This window comes from Lonchura striata, chromosome 6 (assembly GCF_050655825.1).
Source record: "Lonchura striata isolate lonStrDom1 chromosome 6, ASM5065582v1, whole genome shotgun sequence".
NCBI lineage: Eukaryota > Metazoa > Chordata > Aves > Passeriformes > Estrildidae > Lonchura > Lonchura striata.
In genome coordinates, this window is record NC_140708.1 from 37,796,172 (window position 1) to 37,818,115 (window position 21,944).

The window sequence follows — 21,944 nt, forward strand, 5'->3', positions numbered from 1 at the left end:
CACAGAAGATAATTGCAGCTAAAAAGCTGATCTTGTGATAGGTATGAAAGCTTTCCTGTAAGGTGGGATGTCCTGAGATATTTTGTTTCCTAAGTAGTATCTCGGTACTTGTTTGGATTGTTTTTGCAGCCAGCTGCTTTCCAACTTGAGCTACAATCTCCTTTCCCAGTCTTAATATTGCTAAAACAGATGATGTCTTGTTTTCAGGCCCCATCCCAAATGTGGATTGGGATTTGTCTGCAGTTGGAACTGCTTTGTTTGAGGCCTTACAAACTGGGGCAGGGAAGAAACCATGTACAGTTACAGATACCCATCACAGGCTGCTTATGGATTTGATGGGAAGCATCACCTACTCTAACCAAACCAACTTCTGCTCCAGTAGGAATTTTTCTCAAGCATTGGAGTATTGGGACAGCCACTTTTGGTGGTCCTTGGTGGCACAATCCATTGGTGGCAAGTGCATGGGCAATGTGCTCCTCCTGCCTTCTCTGTTCTGAAAACCCTGTTCAACTCTCCCATGTTTCTAACTACAAAACATTAATTCCTAAAAAAACTCTATTTCTAGACAGAAGAAGCTTAATAAGAAAGTAATAAAAAATATTATTTTTAGAATTGGGGAAAAAGCTTTGACCAAATGGAATAGATAAAACTGGTGTCTAATGTATTAATATCAGAGGTGCTTTGGCAAAGTAGAGAAAACTTTTTTTCCTTTTTTTTCCTTCCAAAGTAACTATTAGTAAAATCAAATGAACTTTGTATTCTCCTATATATATGTATACGTTTTTCACTTATTTTGTCACAGATATGGGGTCCCTGATCTGATCCAGTTCCTTTTTTCCCCATTATAAAAGGGCATGGACATCTGTCAGGAGTGGTGGAGGGGAAGCAGCAGGAAATCTGATTGCCTTTTCAGCACGTTCCCCAGTGTGACACAGTTTTATAATGTAGAGGTGGGAGTGAAGTGCTCTGCAGGCTGTTCAAACCAGTACTATGGAACCTGAGCTTTATGAGAGAGCTTTCTGTGTTCCTGATTGCTCCTGAGCTTTCATGCAGCATAAATATGGATTGCTATGGAAAAGGATAGTGCTGCCCTCTCCTCTGTCCTGGCCATGCGATAGCCCCTCATTCATGCAGCCACCTGATCTGCTGAATAGATCACTTGAGCTCTTGGAAAAAACCCGTGTTCAGTGCTGGAGTCCTCAGGAGGAGATAGTAGGAGTAAGGCTGACAAATTTAAGTACAAGTTTCAGCTATGTCTTGATAGAGCGAGGTGTGTGTGAAGGTATTTCAGTGAAGATTGTACTAACTCAAAAAAACCTGGCTAATTGGGGAACAGGTATTAACTGATTTTTGAGTTGATGTGTCTAGTTTTGAATTTAATCCTGTTGTGCAGCTTGTGAGTTTTAGTTTCCTAGGCTCTGGGTGGTTTTGTTAGCTGAGAGAGTTGCAATATGATAAATAAGAAGTGTCAGTCAAGTTATGTGACAATTTGTATTTAATCAGTTTTGCCTTTTTAAAACTAGCACTTTTTTGAGTTTTGTTGAATTTTACACTCTGGGTAGCTGTTCTGGGGTAAGGGAGGAAATGCTGTGTACGTTTGTCTGTTTGTCCTTTATCCACCTGCCTCACCCTTTCCCTCTATTATGCTCTCTACACAAAGCTTTTTCTGCCTTTCCCATCCAGAATTTCAGAGTAAGAGCGTTCATGGAAGTTTTGGTGTGAACTTTTTGCTTGGATCTACTTTTACTTCAGCAGATTGACCACTTGTCTGGCCACTGTTTTTTTTATAAATACTGGTTTATTTTAACCAGTCTCTCGTGGCCTTAGCAGGTCGTGACTGGGTTTAACCAAGTAAATTGGGATTAGAATAGGTGTGGCATTTAATAATTAACTTTCTGGTTACTCAGGTCCAGTAGGAAACCTATAATGAGTCTGTTTTCATTTTGTTTACAGGAATAGTTATCTGCTTAGTCTCATCCTTCCTATTCAGCAATCTGAAGAAAAGGTCTGAGCCAGCATGAAGACAGAATCCCCTCTTCATTAGAGAAAAAGTGAGTTGGAATTGTGTTGAAATCTGAGTTTGTAGCATGAAAATCCTATCTTAGTCTGCCAACACACAGAGCTTGTGCTTGCTTTCAAGTGGCATTTTCACTTTGTAATACTTCTGATATGGGTGATGTCCAGTCAAGACCTAGTCTGGCTTAAGCACATTTCTAAAATTTTCAAACTGTAAATATTTTATGTAAATTCCAACACCCTCCTTTTCTGAAAGAACTGCTTACTCACCGTGTAACTGCCCACCTGATACACTCTGTACTTCCAAGTCTTGTGAGGCCTATTACAGGACCTGGACTTTGTGTTGATATGGAGTTTTATTTTTAAAATTTAATATTTATAACTTGCTTCTGTAGCTGTACTGGCAATTTCTCCAGTATTCTCAGTGCTTAATGGGTATTCTGAATTTGTTTGGAAGTCTCTATGCAAATTTAAAGAGTTTCAGAAATGCAGGACTGAGTTTTTTTCTCATTTTTGCACTGGTAAATCCCGAAATCTGCGTGTAAAATTCCGGTAAGTCAAGTCTAACCCTTTTCATAGTGATTTTACTCTGCTTAGGTGTTGTAATAATATCAAATAAAAAAGACTGCCCGTTAGGCCAGCCTGATTTTTATATCCACAGGGTTAAATCTCATTCATTTGTTGTTTTGAGCAGCTCCTTTGCTGGCACCGTGTACTGATGGTGTGTTCTGACTCCTCAGCTTTCTGCTCGCCGCAGTTCATTTCAAGGAGTGCACGATGACAGAGCGTGGAATTAAATGGGCCTGTGAGTATTGTACATATGAGAATTGGCCTTCTGCAATCAAGTGCACCATGTGTCGTGCCCAGAGACCCAGTGGAACAATTATCACAGAAGATCCTTTCAAAAGTGGTTCCAGTGATATCGGGAGGGACTGGGATCCTACAAGCACCGAAGGAGGGAGCAGTCCTTTGATCTGCCCAGATTCCAGTGCGAGACCAAGGGTTAAATCATCCTACAGTATGGAAAGTGCAAATAAGTGGTCGTGCCACATGTGCACGTACTTGAACTGGCCAAGAGCTATAAGGTGTACCCAGTGCTTGTCTCAGCGCAGGACCAGGAGTCCCACGGAGTCTCCTCAGTCTTCAGGCTCCGGCTCCAGACCGGTCCCTTTTTCCGTGGATCCCTGTGAGGAATACAATGACAGAAATAAACTCAACACAAGGGCTCAGCACTGGACTTGTTCTGTTTGTACATATGAAAACTGGGCCAAGGCCAGGAAATGTGTTGTATGTGACCACCCCAGACCCAACAACATTGAAGCAATAGAACTGGCAGACACAGAAGAGGCTTCTTCCATCATAAACGAGCAAGACAGGGCTCGGTGGAGAGGCAGCTGTAGTAGTGGTAATAGCCAAAGAAGATCTCCACCAACAACCAAACGTGAATCTGATGTGAAAATGGACTTCCAAAGAATTGAATTGGCTGGAGCTGTTGGCAGCAAGGAGGAGCTTGAAGTTGACTTCAAAAAACTAAAGCAAATAAAAAATAGAATGAAAAAGACTGACTGGCTGTTCCTAAATGCTTGTGTGGGTAAGTTGTTTACTGCTACCTTCTGCTCTTGTGCTGGTGGTTAAATATTTTGGGAGAATGAAGAATTAGAACAGAAACTTGGCATTTGATTTCAAACCAGCTTTTTTTATCTCTGCATTTCCATTTAAAAAAGTAAGCCAAATGTAGAGGTTCCTGAAATAGCACCTGCTGAGAGAGGCTGTGAAGTTCATCCATAATCTGAACAGGGTTAGACGTGTCTCTCAAGTGCACTTGGACTTTTTTGACCTTTTGTAGAAATGGATATTCTTGTAAACAAATCCTGTTGTTCCATGTAATTGTCAAAAGGTGGAAAAATTACAAAGCAAATCTACAGAACACAAGTACATATAGTACTGTAAAAAATGCCATTAATGGATACTTAAAATTATTCTTCTTTTTGCTATGGCAAGACATGCTCTGTGGAGTCAGCAGCTGCAGCTTGGGAGTATTTGTAAACAGTGTAGAGCTTGCAACAGTACAAGATGCTCTGTCAGATGTTAAAAATAACACCAAAATATGTAGCTCCAAGAAACTGCATGTGTAATACTGACCTTGAAAGTAATAATGTTGTATTAATACACATACTGTGTTGTAAATGTTTACAGGCTTTCTGAAAGTATTTTTGTAGTCAGCTGCTTCAAAAAACATTCAAATACCAATTTTGTTTTGTATTTTAGTGCTTTCCTAAGGAAATGCTGGATAATTCTCGCAGTGCTGTTAAAGAACAGAGCCATGTGAGAGCAGGGTTTTCTTCAGTTCTTGACCTTGTGAGTTAACTTCTGTGCTGTAGCTTCCCAGAAGCAGATATCGTGTGCCCCAGCATACGAGCAGGTTCAACACTTGAAATATGCAACTATTTTTAGAGTAAAACACTTCATTTGAAACTCTGGCTCTACTAGTATGTCTCATGCTGTTCCTTAATGTTTCACAAAGTCACTTCATGGTTGTTGTAATCAAAAAGCTAATTAGTGGAGCTGCTTTGTTTAACATATTTGATCAGGTGTAAATGTTTTTGTGGGTATGCTGTGTTTGGTTTTTCTGAGCTAATAAATATTCTAGTTTATTTTTGAGTTGTGTGAGTAGTTAGACATGCACACTTGCTTTTGGAAAGAGATGTCTCAGTATTTCCTGATACCTCCAGTTCCTTACAACATTTTTGCCTTCTGAAATGAAGCAGCTGAAATTCTGTGTGGTATTTTTTAAGTTACTGAGTATCAAGGGTCAGTTGTTGGAGGTTGTTCCTCTGCCTTACAAGGGTATTTTTCTTGCATTCTGATAACAATTGTATTAAAAAATAGGCTATTTTTCCCCTTTGGTTTTGACTATTCTAATCTTACTTAAAATATTTCAACCTTTCTGATTTGACCTGTGTGGGAAGGGTTGTATTTATATTTAAGAACGTGGGTCTGCAAGTATTTAATGTTGCTTGTGACTATACAGTTGTACATAAAACCCAAAACCATGTTCATTGCAGTTTTGTAATGCAATAATGATTTGGTTTGAAGGGATCTTGGTGAGAAAAGCAGAATGCAGGTGGAATTATGTGCTGATTGTTACTGCTGCCTGCTGAAAGCTTTCATGGATTTCTTTCTCTAAGTTTAACACCTCCTGTACTCCTGGGGGAGAGGGATGATGGGGTCACAGGAATCAGCAAAGCTGTTAATTATCTCTCCTTCATCTCAGAATTTCATTTTGCATATTGCAGATACCATTTTCCCCCAAAATACTCCTTGTAATAGGAATAACGTTAGGAAGATTGATGGAGGTTGCATGGACTCTCTTGTGCTTGTCTCTGGTTGTTGTGTAGTGTATCTGTTGTAGAAAAATACACCAGTTTAGCCAGTAATCATTAGAGCAGTAAGCTAAGTTTCTGCTTGTGATCTTAGTGAGAGATACTTAAACCAGTTTAACTGTCTACTGAATATTTTTGCCCAAAGCATCTGTTTTTGCCATTGAAATCAAGTGGGTCACTGTTACTTAGTGAGTTCTTTTTGTTTGCCAGCTGGAAGTCTTGGGAGGTTTTAGCTGAGTTGAACACTTGTCAGTCCTTAGCCAAGCAAAATTATAAAATAGGACAAGTTCATGCTAAATTCCAAGTAAATTTATGAACATTGATGGCCAAGAGTTCATGCATCTGACAGATGGTGCCTAACAAGGATTTGGGGGCTTCACTGAAACCTCCAAGTTTAAGCTCAGTCAATTATGGAGGGTCCATTTGCTTTGAATCCATCTTTTGTAGGAGAGATGTTAAAAAGTTAACTTCTAAAGTAAACCCCAAAGTTAAAAATAAAGATTAAAGGAGTAGGAGGAATTCTTGGCAGAGTGGTTATTTTCTTTTCTCTTAGAAGATATTATCTGTTAGAAGGTACCAAGGAAAATGTCTGATACTTTAGGACAGCTGTTTGGTTGAACTCCCTCTTCACATCTCAACTCCAGTACAAAATTCTTTTTACTAGATTTTAAATTTAATGTAAAGTTTCATTAAAAAAACATGTATCAGACTATTTTTTTCCACATCTGTTTTTTTTAGCTGAAACATGGAGAGATGTGTATAAAGTAGATTTAAGAAGGTGTGTGTATATTTGTTTTTTCTGTGAGTGTATTTTTTTTTGTTGTTGTTGTTCTGTTGGAGGCATCCATTAATGCTTTTCCCACCTTGGTAAGTAAGTGCCTTGTCATCAAGGCTTCTATTCCTTGCAAATCCAGGCTGGACAGAATGTGATGAGTGCAACTGCTGCCTTTAAGCATGAATAGTTTCCTTGATGGAGAGTATTCCTTCCAAATCAGAAGGATTAGTGGTATTCCCCCATTCAAACTCTGCCAGCAAATGTACTTGAATGTTGCTTTTTTTTATTGATCTGTTTTTTTCAGAGTGAGTGTATCTGTTGGGTGATTCTTCCTTGGAAAGTTGAGATTTAAAACTGATCATGTGGTTAAAAATTATTAAAATCCTAGCAGAAACTGGAGTAAGTGTGGCTTACTGGCTTCCTCCAAATGCCAGTTTAAATTACAAAGAGCAACTACAAATGGTTTCTGCAATGATACCAATGTTTTCTACTATAGTGGGCTAGAACAAGATTAATGTCGAGTCCAAGATGACTCATTTATTAGGGGAGGGAACTGATGTGTACTTAAATTAAACTTTTATTGCCTTTTCTATAGCTTATTGTACCTATGGCAGAGACTGCCAGGCAGTCCTGGTTCCTGTGGGACTTGCAGAATGGCATGTGTAACAATCAGGAGTTACTGGTGGCCTGGTGAAGCTGGTTCCAGCTGGCTGTGGATTTAAGGAGTACAAATGGATGAGCATGGCTGTGCCTGTAAAACCTCTCTGGCATCCAGAGTTTGCTTGGGTGTCACCCTGGAGCTTCCCATCTCCTGGCACTTCAGGGCTGCATTTGACAGTGGTGCTGGCAGAGTGTGTTTGCTGCAGGGCACTGCTGGGGATTCTTGAGTTGTGAGTGCAGCTCCTGAGCTTGAACTGCTAGATTAAAAATAAACTGCATTTCTTCTTTTCCTTTCTCCTCCACCTGCTTATCACCTGCTGCAAAGAGTGTGTTCTTCTCTTGGTTCAGGTCAGTAAGGTGGGTGTTGCTGTCATGGGCCAGAGCTCCCTGTGGGGATGGTGCCTCCCAAATCAAGTAGGCACACATTCTTCTTAGCTCTGTGAAAGAAACCACTTAGAGTGTGTTTCTTAAACAAATCCAAAATATTTAGAGCAATCTGTGATGAATCTTGTTTTGCAGTACATCCTTAAAAGGACTGTAAGTTCATTCCTAGTATTCCTACATATGTCTGCTTAGCTTTTCCTTTGTCAACTGTTTTATCTCTCCTACAGGGATTTTTTTTTTATGCCATTAGAGTTTTGAATTAGTGCCAGATATGTTACCCAGGCCTTCAGAAGCCCTGTGGGCAAGGAGAGTCTCCCTGGCCAGACGTTGGCATGGAGTTGGCTGGGCTGTGTCCCAGGCTGCCCTGCAGCTCTGGGAACATGGAGGCACCTCCTGCTCTGTCCTGCAGAGCCTCTGGCTCTTCTCTGAGTATTTATAAAGGCAGCCTGAAGGAACTGGACTGACATGAGCAAGGTGCTTTCAGCTGGCACTGCCACCCAGAGTTGTCCCAGGTGCCCCTTTCTGTCCTCCCGGGTGTTTGAAAATGAAGCTGGATTAGGGGATGTTTATGTGAGGGCTGTGGGGATTTTGTTTCTTTTTGGTGGTGTAGTAAGTTCAGACTGACTTCTTCATCCCATCCAGGGTACAGCTGAGCCTTGATGTTTCTGTTTATGCTGTGCTGGGGAGTGGAAAGTGTGTGGGTGGGAACAGGCTGCTGGAGGCCAGGAGAGGCTGTGCACCTCTCCTTGCTGCTGTCAGGCTGGGCTGGAGCTGTTCAGGGAAGTGCAGCATGGATTACTCACTGCCAGGTGATGCCCTGCCACGCTGGCCCTGCCTGGGCACTCAGACGGTGCCTTTGGGGATGGGTGGGGGGAAGATTTCCTGGTGAGTCCCTGGTGTGATTTGTACAGCCCAGCCTCCTTCCCTGTTCCTGGGACAGTGGGAAACGTGACTTGGCTGCTGTGCCAGGCAGCAGTGATGTAAGATCACAACTCTCACCTGGCTGGGAGAGCTCTGTGGCTTGTCATCTGTGCCTTGTACATCTGGCCTGTCATAAATGCTTTACATTTGTGTGTGTATATCTTTGAGACTAAGGAGAACTCTGCCTGCAGGAAATCGTAACTCCTTTTACTTTGGTCTCTTGACTACTTTTCTTAAACACTGTGATAGTTTATGCTACAAATAGTTGAACAAATGATCAAGTTAAAACCAGTTATTTCAATTTCCCTTAGAAACACTGATGGTTAACTTTAATAATTGACTTAAATGATTTTCCACTCTAGCCTCCCTTTGGGGTAAAACCCTGCAAGTAACAAGGGGTGTGGATGCCTCTACAGATTGGAGAGGGAGAAGGACGTCTTTAAGCAGTTGTTCTTACATCTGTGCTGCTTTGTCTTGTAACAGTATATTCAAAACATACTACATGGATTGTACGTAGGGAGAAGAGCTGTTTGCATGGAACAAAGAATAACCAATAGTTATGCTCTCTTGCATTGGATGGCTTGAGGTTTAAGGAATATGTCTTCTTGGAACTATTTACTTCTTTTTTTTTTTAGCTGATGCAAGTTGCTGAGCTTGATGAATCAAAAAAACCTTATTATACAGAGGTTTCTGTCTCTGTCATTACCTGGAGAGTGGCTTGCTGTTGATTGTGTACTAATACTGACAAGGGAGGCCCTGGAAATCAAGAGAGAGATGGAGCAGAAGGGTGTGTAAAAGGCCCATAAAGGTTTTTCAGACAACCCCTCTTTTTTATAAATTGATGTGTCACATTTGCTTGCAAAGCAGTTTGTCCTTCAGGAGAAATTCTTCTCTGGCTGAAATTGTGAGTCACTTACTATCATTAAACTTCATTTATGGCCACCTGATGTGCCCCTGGTGAAGAGCAGGAGGAGCCTGAGGGCTGACTCAGCTCCAGAGAATGCCACAGGTCCTCAGCAGTCTGTGTTAGAGGAGGAGAGATTGTTAACAGGTGTCAGAATGAGGTTTTAGTGGGTCAGTTGATCAGCCTGTCTCTTGCTGGCACTTAAACCAATTTTAGGATTAGTCCTTAGATGAGTAAAAGAGAGCATGTATGTGACAGACCACTTGCAGTTGTATCTGTGGCAGAAGAGAAGCAGCACAGGGCTCTGTCTCTGATCTGCTTTATATTACAGCAGGAGCTGTCTCCACTTCTGACTTCTAAAATGTCTGACTTGGTTGGTTGAGCAATTTGCCTTCTCTTGCCAAGCAGTTCAAGGCATTGTCCCATCCAGGAGGCACAACGACCACCTTAAATGAAGTGCTTCCTTTTGCAGTCTGCTCAGATGAAGAACACGGTTATTGGAGGCTCTGCTGCCTCCTTGAATCCCAGAAATCCCTAATCCCAGGTTGTTCTTGGATAGCCATGACTGCAGCAGTCTGCTGAAAGAATTTGCTTACTTCATTTGCAGCTTGTGCCTGCCAGTGCTCCACAACTATCAGAAAGATGCTGAAGTAAATAAAGGCTGTGCTGTAGTATTTTCTTTGGGAACTTTTCTATCTGGCTGTTCTGAAGCCACTGGAAAAGTGCACTAAGGGAAAGCAGGACTTGGTTTTCTAGTAATGCTTGTAAGCCTATCTTGAATATTTTCCAAGTTTATATAACTGCATTAAACCCTATAAATATTTACATGTTCTAAAAGAATAAACTTAATAGCACCTTAAGCTGAAATAGTTTGGTTTAAGCAGCTAATTCTGGCGTATTTAATATGAGGATAATATTGACATCTAATAAAGAAGGAAGTTGTAAAAGTTGTAGGAGGATGAAGATGGTAAGAGTTGTAATTGGGTGATTAATATGTTTTAAAATTCAGTCTTTTGAAATACCCTTTTAAATTTCTATCATCTAAAGTATACTAAAATTGCAAATGTCTGATCTGTGCTGTTCATACCAGGCAGGGCTTTACTAGAAGAAGAAAGAAACTTTGGCTCCTGGTGCTGTGAAAGTCTTCCAATGAGAGGAAATGCCTGAATTGCAAAATGGGAGCACAGTTGAACCAGTAAATGCAGAATTCTGACTTGTGTTTTCTCATGACTTGGGTGCAGCACTTGGCATTCTGTCCTCTCCCTTAGGAAGTCAGACTATAGTCAGAGATTTTACATTAGGCCAAGCAGAATTTTTTAGGGGTACACAAAGACTGGTGTATTCAGGGGTAACAGCAAAGGGACATTTCTGGAGTCCACTTTAAAGGAAGGCTGTGGTTGTGTGGATCAGGAGCAGGCACTGAGTCACTGGGATGTCTTTGCATTTGTGTTGTTCTTGAAGCCTCAGGGCTGTGCCCTCACAAGGGTTTGAGCTCCTGGAGGCTCCTGAGTGTTCTGGGAACAATCTTCAGGCAAGTGCCACTCTTCCTTTTGACATTTTACCAGTCTGGGGAATGCAGTGGGTGTCAGTGGGGAATAATCCAACTGGCACAGGACACAATTCAGTCTGCTTGTGTAAGTAATGAGGCACTTCTGTGTTGTGAAATGCAAGGAATTATAACATCAGTAAATATTTCTGTAGTATTTCTCATAAACAGTGGGGGTTTAAAGCTCTGTTTAAATAGACTTAATGAATTGGAGGCTCTGGCTCATCCCACAGAAATCACAGCCTTTGTAGGAATGTGCCTCCTATTGTCAATATGAGCATATTCATGTCTCATTTTAGTATGGTGATACTGAATTTCAGAATTGCAGGCGTGGTTCATGCAGGCAAATTCACCTCATCGTTTTGGGGCAAGATTTGTGTTTTCTGGTTCATATTTCTGACAGTCTGCCTGTTACCATATATTTTGTGCCCACTGCTGCCTTGGATTGTATGGACTGGCACTGTAAGCAGGGTGGCACGTGATGGGCTGTCAGGAATTTCCCTGTTCCTCTGAAGTGGCTACAGTGAAGTAGAAATTTGGTAGAACAGGTAAAGGGAAATATTAACTTCTTGCTGTGGCTCAGAGGGGCCAAGGAGGCTTTTAATGCCCATGTAATATCAGCCCTGCAGTAGTGAGTTGGACTAGACAAACAAAAACTTAATGGTGATTCCTAAAGAGTAATGCTTACCTATTTTGATTAAAGAACAGAGGATGAACAGATTGTATCCATGCATAGAGTCACATTGCCATCTCTCCATGAGCTGTAGCTGTGCTGGTTTGTGTCATGCAGCACACCAACCCTATACCTAAAATACTACTAAAAATACATTTCCTTTTTTATTTTTTTAAAATGAGGCCTATAAAACATACTCAGTCTGCCTGGTTTGGATGTATTACTTGATCTTTAGCTTAAACCTCATCAGCAAAGTTTAGAAATGTACTTTTTAACTGACAGCTTATATAACAATTTTAGTAATTCTAGGACATGGGGCTTTTAGGAATGTCAAGTATTGCAAGACGTGGGAATAAACTTCCAGAACTGGCAGTGCTGCACAGAGCACATGTCACTGATTTGGATCCTTATTGCAGCTTGTAGTAGTTAGTGCTTGAAAAAGGCATTGCCAAACCTCACGTGACCACCTCAGCATCAGCCTTAGATCTCAGTTGTTGCTGAGGTTTGATGAAGAGTGGGATGATAATAAGCAGCTGAGGGTGGGGGACTGGAAGAACAATTAAAATGATGAATTTCCAGTAGTAGGCTCTAGTAAAATGTACTGTTTGACAGGATGGCTGGAATGTGATTTGGGTCTGATCATCTATCACCAAAAGATCATTTTAGGGATATTTGTTTGAACTTTGAAATCAGTTGTGGGTATTTGGATTCTCAGAGTGGCCAGCTACCAGTTATGGGTGGTCTTTGGTGTGTTTATCTTGGGGGATGTGGTGGAAGGGGCAGATGTGGTAACAGGAGTCTCCCTCCTGTCAGTAGGAGTGGTTAAAATACAAAAAGGGTTGATGTGCCTTTTAGTCTTTAAGAAGGTGCTTCTCCTAAATTAATGTAATAATAAAAAAATAGTATCATAAGATAGTAGAGAACTTGCTCTTCTATCAAATTTCTTCTTTCCTCTTATTCTTGGGTTTGCCAAAGATGTGGTATAACTTGTTTTAAGAGGGCAGGTCATGAGAAATTTGATTTGTTGTTTGGATTCATATACAAATCTACACAGACACACAAAATACCAGTTTGGAGTATTTGGTTGGAATGATCATTGCAACAGCCATGAGGAATTGCCTTATCAGTGGCAAAAATGTTGCTTGCATGGAAATAAAGTTCTACACTTAGCATTTCTGACTCCTACAGAGCAAGAACTAAAACTGGACAGACAAAACTCATCAGGGGAGAATACACGGGCAGGCACTGAATGAGACAGTAGTGCTGGAGAGGAACAGGAATGTCTTCCTTGCAGGAGACAGACACATGCAACACAAAACTACAAAATCCTGTCTGTATGGCTTTCCTTCTGCCCTGGCCTGTTAGGACTTTGGAATGAGTGGGTAGATACTGTATGACTAAAGTCTGCAGTTGAATTGTTGTTTTGGAACTTCTCTGCTTCAGACCACTGTTGAATAATCAAACCATTATCTGTGTACACTTACACAGCACAGCTGATAACTTTGTAGAGAAATGTCTTGCACTGATAATCCATTTCCCCCCCCCCACCGTGTTTCTTCTGAAAGCTTTGTAATCTCAGCATTGAAAATTATACTTTTTTGGTTGAGCTAAGAATGCTTTTCTAAATCCTGGCTTAACCAGCAAGCCAGTAGTTGGTGTGCTTCTCTGCCAGCAGCCATTTCAGTTTGTTGTGTTGGAGTGTTTTTAATTTTGGTAGGGGATTTTTACTCGTTTGGGCTGAGGGGGCGGGAAGTGTTGTGGTTTTTTCCTTTTTTAATTTAATTTCAAGTCCTGAGTGGGAGTGATTGTCCTGATTGGATCTGATGACCTTTCCTGTTCATCAGCTTTTGTGTCTTGGTGAGCATATGAAGTGAAGGATGGAGTTGGGTCTCAATCTCCAGCCTCCACTCAGCTGCTGACTCTCAGGAGCTGGGAAGGAGGTTTAGCTGCAGAAAATAGGGACAGGGTTTTCTCATTTGTCATCTGTGCTCTTCTCTGCTTGAGCTGCTGCAACAGGGGCTGCTTCTCAGGAGTGAGATTCTATTTACTGCTCCAGTAAAGATGGCTTTAGGGACACTACTCTGTTTTCTCAGTTCAGCACTGCGCTGTTCTCTCGTGGACCATGTACCTAAAATAGAATATATTTGAAGGAATTTCTAAATTTAGGAAGTCTTATGTTGGATCCTGTTAGCAGCTCCACATCTTATTGGTGGTGTATTCTGATAATTGCAGCTAAGGAATACATTCAGCATGATTGGTCTTGATAGGAAGCATGATACATAATTCAAATTGCCAGGGACTCTGGAAGACATTGGGGTCATTCATTGTTCCTTTCATCTTGCTTTAGAAGATACACACAGGGTATTTAATTTCTCTTTAATTCAGTTTTAATAGAGTATCCTGAGTGAAACTCTCATGTTCCATTAGTAGCAGAGGTGGTAAGCTGAAGAGAAAAATTTATGCTTCGTACCATTTATACTGTTAGGAAAAAGTAAAACTTCTAGTCCAAAAACCTTTTTAATAGATCCTATTTCTATGATCTGGTAATTTGTGATAAAATAATCAAACTAATCTCTGTATTGTGAAGAAATTACTTTTTCTCTGGTCAAATGAAATGCTCATGTGTATGTTACTGCTGCTGTTTCATCATGGGTCCGCTTCTGAGCTGGCTTTTGGTCTCTTACACTTTCCAGCTTACCAGTGTGGGTAATAGAAATGGTCTGAGAGATGAGGTAAGTGTAAATATTTTGTAGTCTTCTGCCTAAAATAATAAAAAATCGGCGACTTTCTTGCTATGCAGCTGATCATCGTCTTTGTGGCCTGTAACAGAACAGCTACAGGTGAGCTGTGAAATGAAGTGGCTTGTTCCAGAACAGCTCCCTCGCTGTCTAAAGTGAGCTGTGTGCTGTTTCTGTGCCCTCAGGAGTCGTGGAAGGTGATTTAGCTGCTGTGGAAGCCTACAAGTCGTCTGGAGGGGACATTGCCCGGCAGCTGACGGCGGACGAGGTGCGGCTGCTGAACCGCCCGTCTGCCTTCGACGTGGGCTACACCCTCGTGCACCTGGCCATCCGCTTCCAGAGGCAGGACATGCTGGCCATCCTCCTCACCGAGGTGAGCTCCCCTGGCCCTTGCAGGGCTGGAACAGCACTTCAGGTAACTGCACCCCCGTGTGCAGCCAGTGGCATGCAGCTCGGATTTGTGGTGCTGGTAGAATATACGTGAATCGCTGCCTTGCGCATTGGATTTCTCCTCGAGAAGTGAGTTTGCATTAAGAGACTCCCTTGTGATGGCCCTGAGCATGTTCAGTTTTCTCATTAATGAGCAGTCTTGGCACACGTTGTGACTTTACTGACAGTGGAAGTGAGCTATTGTGAGGCTTCCTGTGCTCTGGGTGAGGGAGAGGAAATGCTCTCAAAGCAGTGCACTGACATCAATGACAGTGTAGTTTATTCCGAGTTTGTTAATGAGTAAGTCTACCTGGGCTGGCTTTCCTGGCTTTTGTGGGAGCTTCTCTTGCAGAGAGAGACAGATTTCTTGCTTTGCAAGATGGCTGCATTTTTTCCTATTCCTTGCCCATTTTATAGGCTGACTGGCTCCTCTGTTTTGTTCTTCCTCCACGTTCCATTGTGTCACCTCACTTCTGGTGACCACTGCTGTTCTCTGTCTTTGCCCTGTAAATAGTTCTGCTACCTTTCTTTTTGTCTGTTTTCTTCAACTCAAACTTTTGGTTCCTATCCTGGGCGAGCTTTTTATTCTGCCTCCTTCCCTGGTGCTTAGTGCAATTCTGAAAGCTGCTGTTTGCCTACAAAGCACATAAAGATGATGGAATGCTCGGTGTTGAATAATTAAAAAGAGTCGATGAAGCAAGACAAATGTAGCTAAAGCCTTGAGTATATATTTATATACGACTAATATCAGTAGCTTTGTACTGCTTACATAACTCTGTGGATGGAGTTGCATGCTTTAAAACTAGTTAATTTACTGAAATACTGTCTTAGGGATTTTTGTGTTTGGTGTTGTTTCAGTGCCTAGGAACACTGACTCGTCATTTCTGGAAGTGCTTAGTAGTGCTTGAGCCCCAGTGATAATTTGATAATTTCCTTCTCTAGGATATGAATGAGTGAAAATGTGGGTCTTAAAGGTGTTCTTTTAATATGCATCTGGTATCATCCCTATGCCACTTGTCTTTCATCATTCCATGGGTTTCTGCTGTCAGTGATGACTAGAACTGGAGAAACTATCTTAGCTTCATTGTTTTTGGGAAGATTGTAGGAAACTGTCTTGTGCAGTGCTAATGAAGTTTCTTTGACTCTAGACTTGACTTATGCATGAGATTTGAGATTGCTGTTCTTATGAACTCTTACCTATTTTTTCCCTCTTTTTCAGCTGGGACTGCTCACCTGTTAATTCACTTCTTCAATTTAAAGATGTTTTCTAACCAGATCTATGTTATCAGTTCCATGACAAATGAGGCATTTCATTAAGAGTTACTAAACTTTAGATCTTTCAGGGTGCCACTGTTTACAGCTCTCTTGCATTCCTTGCTAACCAAATACTCTCAGCTGGTGGTCATCCCTCCCAAACCTTTATACTGAATGGGATAATCCTGAGTGCAGTAACTGTGTTGTTTTACAGGTATCCCAACATGCAGCCAAGTGCATTCCTGCCATGGTGTGTCCAGAGGTCACGGAGCAAATCCGCCGTGAAATTGCTGCATCTCTCCATCAGCGCAAGGGAGACTTTGCTTGCTATTTTCTGACTGACCTTGTGACGTTTACCTTGCCTGCAGGTAGCTACAAAACCCTTCTTCCTGCTCAAGATTTTACTGCTCGGCCACCAGTTGGAAATTATGTATTTTGACTTTCTGGTGGTGATGTGTGTGTATAGGTTTTATTCCTTAAGAGCCTTGTTAATTATTTTGTTAAGAGTTTTATTTATTAAGACCTATTTTATTAGGTCAGATTTAGTAGGTGAATTTGATTACTCAGTATTTGCACACTTCAATCCATACATTGTTCCTGTGAACTGAGCATCTGTTGTCCTACTTAGACATGAAGAAATGGAAGAAAAGTGGTATGTTCTAAGAAAAGGCTGTATTTAAAGTGCAGGTTGAAGCTCAGACATTTCTGGTCCATGATGTGACTTTTCACTTGGCTATTTTAGCTTTCAGTCCTTTCTGTTGAGGCCCAGAGCTGTTCCTTTTACCTAGTTGTGGCAGTAGCACTTTTTGAATACTTTTGAGGTGTTCTGAGATCAAGAGAATGCTTACCTATTAACAAAGAGCTATTAAAAGACTTTTAAATCTTCAAAAGCTGTTTCCTTTTATAGAAATTCTACCACTAGTCAGAAAACATGCAGCTGCAAACTGTGCCAATCAGCAGATCTGTTTGTCTTTTTTATAAAACATTGCAAGAATTCTATTTGGAACCCTTTTGGTGGAGTGTTGCCACATCTCTACAAAATTTTGGATAATATTTACCACTTGTGCACCTGACTGAGGTGCTGTATTCAGTTGTTCTCTATATGAGAGGCACATGGGGTGGGTGTATGGGCTGTCTGGGAGACTAAAATTTCATTTTTAGGGGAGAGAGGGGAAAGGGACCACAAGGATTTCATAACATATGAGAAATGTTCTCTCCAGAGCTTAAGAATTTGTTTAGTATTTTCAAGAGAGACATCTTAAAGTACTCTGCAGCTTTTTGACTCATGTAATAGCCTTTAATAATTAAAAAATAAAGCTGTTCAAAAGCTTTTGTGCATCAAGACTTTCCACTTTCCTCACACTTTGCCAGCTGCACATCTTCTGCCGTTTGGCTCCAGAGAGCATTTCCAAGGATAGAAGTATAAATCACACAGTCCTGGTCAGATATTACCTGAACAATGTAGTTTAGGAACTAGTTTCCACTGGACCTTCCAAATAAACAGATTGGAGCCTCCTGAAAAGCCAATGCTTGGATGTTAGAGAGCAAAGCTTTTACATTGATTGCAGGTCACTGCAAGCAGTTTTAGCTTAAAAAGCCCAAATCAATCACAAATACCACAAAAAAACCACAAAACACAAAAAAAAAAAAAAAAAAAAAAAAAAAAGACCACCCCACATTACCCTGCCTTCACCAGGCATTAATGTGCTTCAGTAGTAACTCATGTGCCTAAATGTGGACTTAAAAGCCCTGGGGTATTGGACATCTGAGTAGGACTGGCAGCTACTACACTGCAATTAAGAGAGATCTTTATGTCCTTGAAATACCACTTAGGCCCCAGTCCTTATCCCCTAAAGTGCCTGAAGGGGTGCTGGATGTTCCTGTTCCTATTTTATTTACTGCCTTAACTTTCACATGTTCAAATTTCATAATTGTGCTGAAACCAGCAAAGTTTAACTGGTTGCTGCTCTGCCTGGAAACCCTTTACTGCTTATCCTCTGTTGGAATGCAGGCCAGGAGCAAATATTTACTGTGTGGCACATGCTGAGTTTTAGAATGTGTGACAGTGTTTGTTGTTTTAAATGATACAGCAGTCACAAAAGAGTTCTGTCCATTATACAATTTTCAACCGTTTTTTTTCTCCTTCTCTTTTATGAGGTAGTTGCAAATTCTGTCTGTAATGCTCTTGGAGCAGTTGTCAATACTGGCATTTTCATGGCATAGCTCAACAGTTTTCCCATTTAGTTCTCAGAACTATTTCATTGAAGCCTGAAAGACATCACAAAGGAAGGGCATGTTCTGGAGAAAAACACATTCCTTGGCAAACTGTACCTGTCCATTGGGATAGACTGCAGAGGAGAAGCCATTCCAGATGGGTGGGAAACCATTGCTTAGGATTGAAGCTGTGCTAAAATACAATAGGATTGAAAATAAAAATACTCTTTTTTAATATTTCTCACCTCTAAGTGGTTGTTCTCCACTTTCTCCTTCAGAGACATCCAGTTGTACCCTATCCATGCTGTGATGATCCTTTCTGCATCAAAGGTGTGGCAGTGAGGCTGAGATGCAAACCTGCCTCAGCAGCTTTCCAGAGGAGGTGTTAGGGCTGATAGGGCAAAAGCTCTTGTGTGAGTTCTCCTGAGCAGCAGCTGGTGATGTCTCTTTTACAGTAACAGTAAGTGACTCTTGTATTTGCTTTCTATTTTTCCAGACATTGAAGATTTACCACCCACAGTCCAGAAAAAATTGTTTGATGAAGTACTTGACAGAGATGTTCAGAAAGGTAAATGCACTGAGAACAGCTGGGATCACTCCTGGCTTTTTATTAGAGAATGTGTCTCTTACTGAAAATAACCTACATGAGTCTCTAGATACGTGGCTCTGTCCATGAATGTGTTTTAAATAGAGATTGGATGCTTTCAACTGGATCTGCATCCTGCTGGAAGGGACCTTGAAGACTTTCTAGACCAGGTTGCTCCAATCCAGCAACTTGCAGAATGTGGCAGCCACAGCTTCTCTGGCAGCCAGTGCCAGGGCTCAACACTCTCACAGGGAACAACTTCTTCCCAAAATCCCATCTTACCCTGCTCTGTGGCAGTGGGATGCCATCCCCCTTGTCCTGTCACTACATGCCCATGTAAAATTATTTTAACATTTCCAGTCTATTTATGAGGCAGAGGGAAAATGGAGTTTGTAGAAATTGTGTTTGCAGAGCTTTTAAAAAATCTTGAAAAGTCAGTTTTGAGTCACAAGCTTTTTAAGGAAAACTGGAAAAAAATCATTTCAGTAACAATCCCCAAACAAATGATGTAGGTGCTGTGGTTTGCTTTTGGTTTATTTTATTGACAGTAGAAGAAATTTCCTCAGCCAGTGTAGTTGTCCTGTTCATGTTGATGCCTTGTGAAGGCTGCCCTAGAACAGAGGCTGGACAGAGTTAAAGAATAAAGCAGGGATTTATTAAAAGACCTCAATGGATCCATCTTGGGCAGCACAAGAGCCCAGCCAGGGCTGCACCCAAGATGACCCAAAATGGTCACAAAATGCTCAACCAGTCACAGGGTCTCCAGAAATTTTATAAGTTCTGCTCTATTTTCACATTGGAACTCATTGTCCAATTGCAGCTTTAGCCCAGGCAGTCCCACCCTGCTGGTTTTTCTCTCTCCAGCCCACATTGTTTGTGCTCCTGGGCTGAGGTTTGGATCATTTGTCCTTGGTGCGCAGCTGGAGCAGGAATTGTTTTGTGTCCCTGCTCTGTGCAGAGAGCTCAGCATCCCCTCATATGAAGCTCAGACCCTCACACTAAAGCAGCACAGAATCTGAAAAGTAAAAAAGCTAAAACCTGAGGCATCAATTGGAGTATGAAGGAAAGCAGGGTTTTATTCCTGCAAAGGGGTAGATCATTGAGACTATGCCATTATTGTGCTGTCTGAGTTCTCCGAGATAAATAAGAGCTCGTTTAAGAGCTGGCTGTGCCGTTGCAGAGCTGGAAGAGGAGTCTCCCATCATTAACTGGTCCCTGGAGCTGGGGACGCGGCTGGACAGCCGGCTGTACGCGCTCTGGAACCGCACTGCCGGGGACTGCCTGCTGGACTCCGTGCTCCAGGCCACCTGGGGCATCTACGACAAGGACTCCGTGCTGCGCAAGGCTCTGCACGACAGTTTACACGACTGCTCCCACTGGTGAGTCTGTGCTGGAGCAGCAAAACCACACAGCCACCCCTCCCCAGTGCCCTGTTGTCTTGGCTTGGAAAGCCAGGTGTCTGCTAAGGAAGGCAGGAGCCTCCCCTGAAATGGAAAATGGAAACTTCCTCCTTCCAAATTGTTATTTTTGAAATTACGAGGCTCTCAGGCAAAGATACGGGAATAGGGATAACAGTTCTTTAGTAGGAAAATTAAAAATACAAATGTGATAGTACAAAAAAAACCAACCCAACACTGCCAGAGTCAGAGCAGCCCTGTCCCCTGTGGGTCAGGGAGGTGTCTCAGCCCCATCCCAGGGTGGCTCAGCCCTCCTGCAGTGCCAGCTGTGCTTCTGCTGGAGCAGGATCCTGCACAAGGGGGGAGTTTTCCTCTGGAGCTCCAGGGCTGGGGGAGATGGGCCTGGGCTCCTCTGGGAATGCAGGGGGAAGGAAGCTGCTCCTCTGGGAATGCAGGGGGAAGGAAGCTGCTCCTCTGGGAATGCAGGGGGCAAAGGCTGCTGTGCTGTTCCCAGGTCAGATTGTATCCAGGTAGGAATGCTTGACTCCTCCCCTGGGTGGAGCATCTCCCCATGGATGATGGAATTTTCTCAGCCATGCAGGGACACTCACTGGCCATGAACAGAAGAGATCTCCTGTGGAAGAGATGAAGAAAACTGCCCCACTTGGTTCTGGCAGGTGGCCCAGTTAACAGAAGATAGCTGCCACACCTCTAACAGATGGCAAATAGAATACACACCTCCACCCACATCTTGCATTACAACCTAAGACACCTGTGGATTGTGTTCCTCAAAGCTGTCCAGTCACTGTGGTCCCAGCTGGGATCTTTAGCTCATGATTTAAATAGGAACACTGGAAACTTGGACACTGAGCTCAGGGATGGTGTGTGATGCTCAGCAAATGGCATTTCAAACACTAAAATGCTTTATATGTGTCAAGCATGCACTAACCACAGTTAGTGCAGCTGGAATCTATCCTTGCAATGTAAATCATGCACATGCCATGCCTTGCTGCTTGGTGGGAGCTGTGCAGAAGATTGTTAGTAGAAGATAGCCTTTTATTCTTTATAAACTTTTCAGTATTTTCATTCCATCTGCTTAGTTACAGCTTTACTTGGGATTGCTCTTTTTATCCCTGTTCTGCCTGCTAAAATAATGGCAGTAAAGCAGAGAGTGTTGACATTTAACTGGTTTTGTCATTTGGCCATAAAATTGATTTATCATTTTGTAAAACAACTTTTGTTGCTTTCCCACTGACAACCTTCTTTAGTGGGGTACTGTGGTTTCCTTCTACTAGAGGGACAATCTTAGTTGGACCCCCAGTGGTGTCCAGAGCTCTCCAGGATGTCCTGGACTAAGGGATGAGCTGATAAACACTGATAATCCAAGTCACAGAGGATAATTTATTTGATGTTCTTGTAGTCAAGGACGGGATAAACACTGTCAGCACATACTGTAGAAAGAGCCTGTCCCTGTCCTCTTGCTGAACAGGAGGTCAACAACACAGATTAATTTAGGGGTACCTGTAAGTAAATTTTATGCTGCTGGGGGAGAACTCCCCAAATTATCATGCAGAGCTGGATTCCAGGAAGTGGAGCTTCAGTAGCAATTCTCCTAGGAAGCAGTGTCTGAGAGGATCTGTCAGTGCTTTGGAGCTGCTCAGCATGGAGTGTGCACCTCAGCCATGCAGCAATGTCCCTGGCATCACAGGCAGCTCCCATGAGGCCAGAACAGAAATTCAGGATAGATCAGGTTTTGTTCTTTATGGTAAAAAAAAGCTAAACATGGTATCCAAAAGCATGCTGCAAACTCCTGAGCTTTGGACCAAATCTTCCAAAATGTCGGTGTTAATTGTGGCTGACTTACTGCTGTATCTTAACTCTCATTTAGAGGCTACTCAGTCTTGTTAAGCTTTTTAGTTTATGTCTAGACAGAATTTTCATTGTACTGTGTAATCTTTGTCCTTTTCAGAAGCATAATATTAAACTGATTGATGTGTTCCTTTAAGGGAACAATTCTTCAAGGAACAAGTCATGTTCTTTGTTGGGAAAAGTCTTTAGGATAAG

The 21,944-nt window shown here is 42.0% G+C and overlaps 1 protein-coding gene across 5 annotated transcripts in view; it reads left to right on the top strand.

Annotated features, from left to right (window-relative positions):
- The window catches only part of ZRANB1 (zinc finger RANBP2-type containing 1), a 41,579-nt gene that overhangs the window by 9,972 nt on the left and 9,663 nt on the right, over window positions 1–21,944 (top strand). For 2 of the 5 annotated variants that reach the window (XM_021526357.4, XM_085582949.1), the window contains exons 2-7: window positions 1,954–2,051; window positions 2,757–3,607; window positions 14,186–14,373; window positions 15,898–16,051; window positions 18,394–18,465; window positions 19,664–19,862. In XM_021526357.4, the coding sequence (XP_021382032.3) occupies window positions 2,794–3,607; window positions 14,186–14,373; window positions 15,898–16,051; window positions 18,394–18,465; window positions 19,664–19,862 (1,427 nt within the window). In that variant the 5' untranslated portion in view covers window positions 1,954–2,051; window positions 2,757–2,793. Of the gene's footprint in view, window positions 1–1,314; window positions 1,337–1,953; window positions 2,052–2,710; window positions 3,608–14,185; window positions 14,374–15,897; window positions 16,052–18,393; window positions 18,466–19,663; window positions 19,863–21,944 lie in introns of those variants that run through there. The other 3 variants (XM_085582948.1, XM_085582950.1, XM_085582947.1) reach the window with 3 other exon arrangements.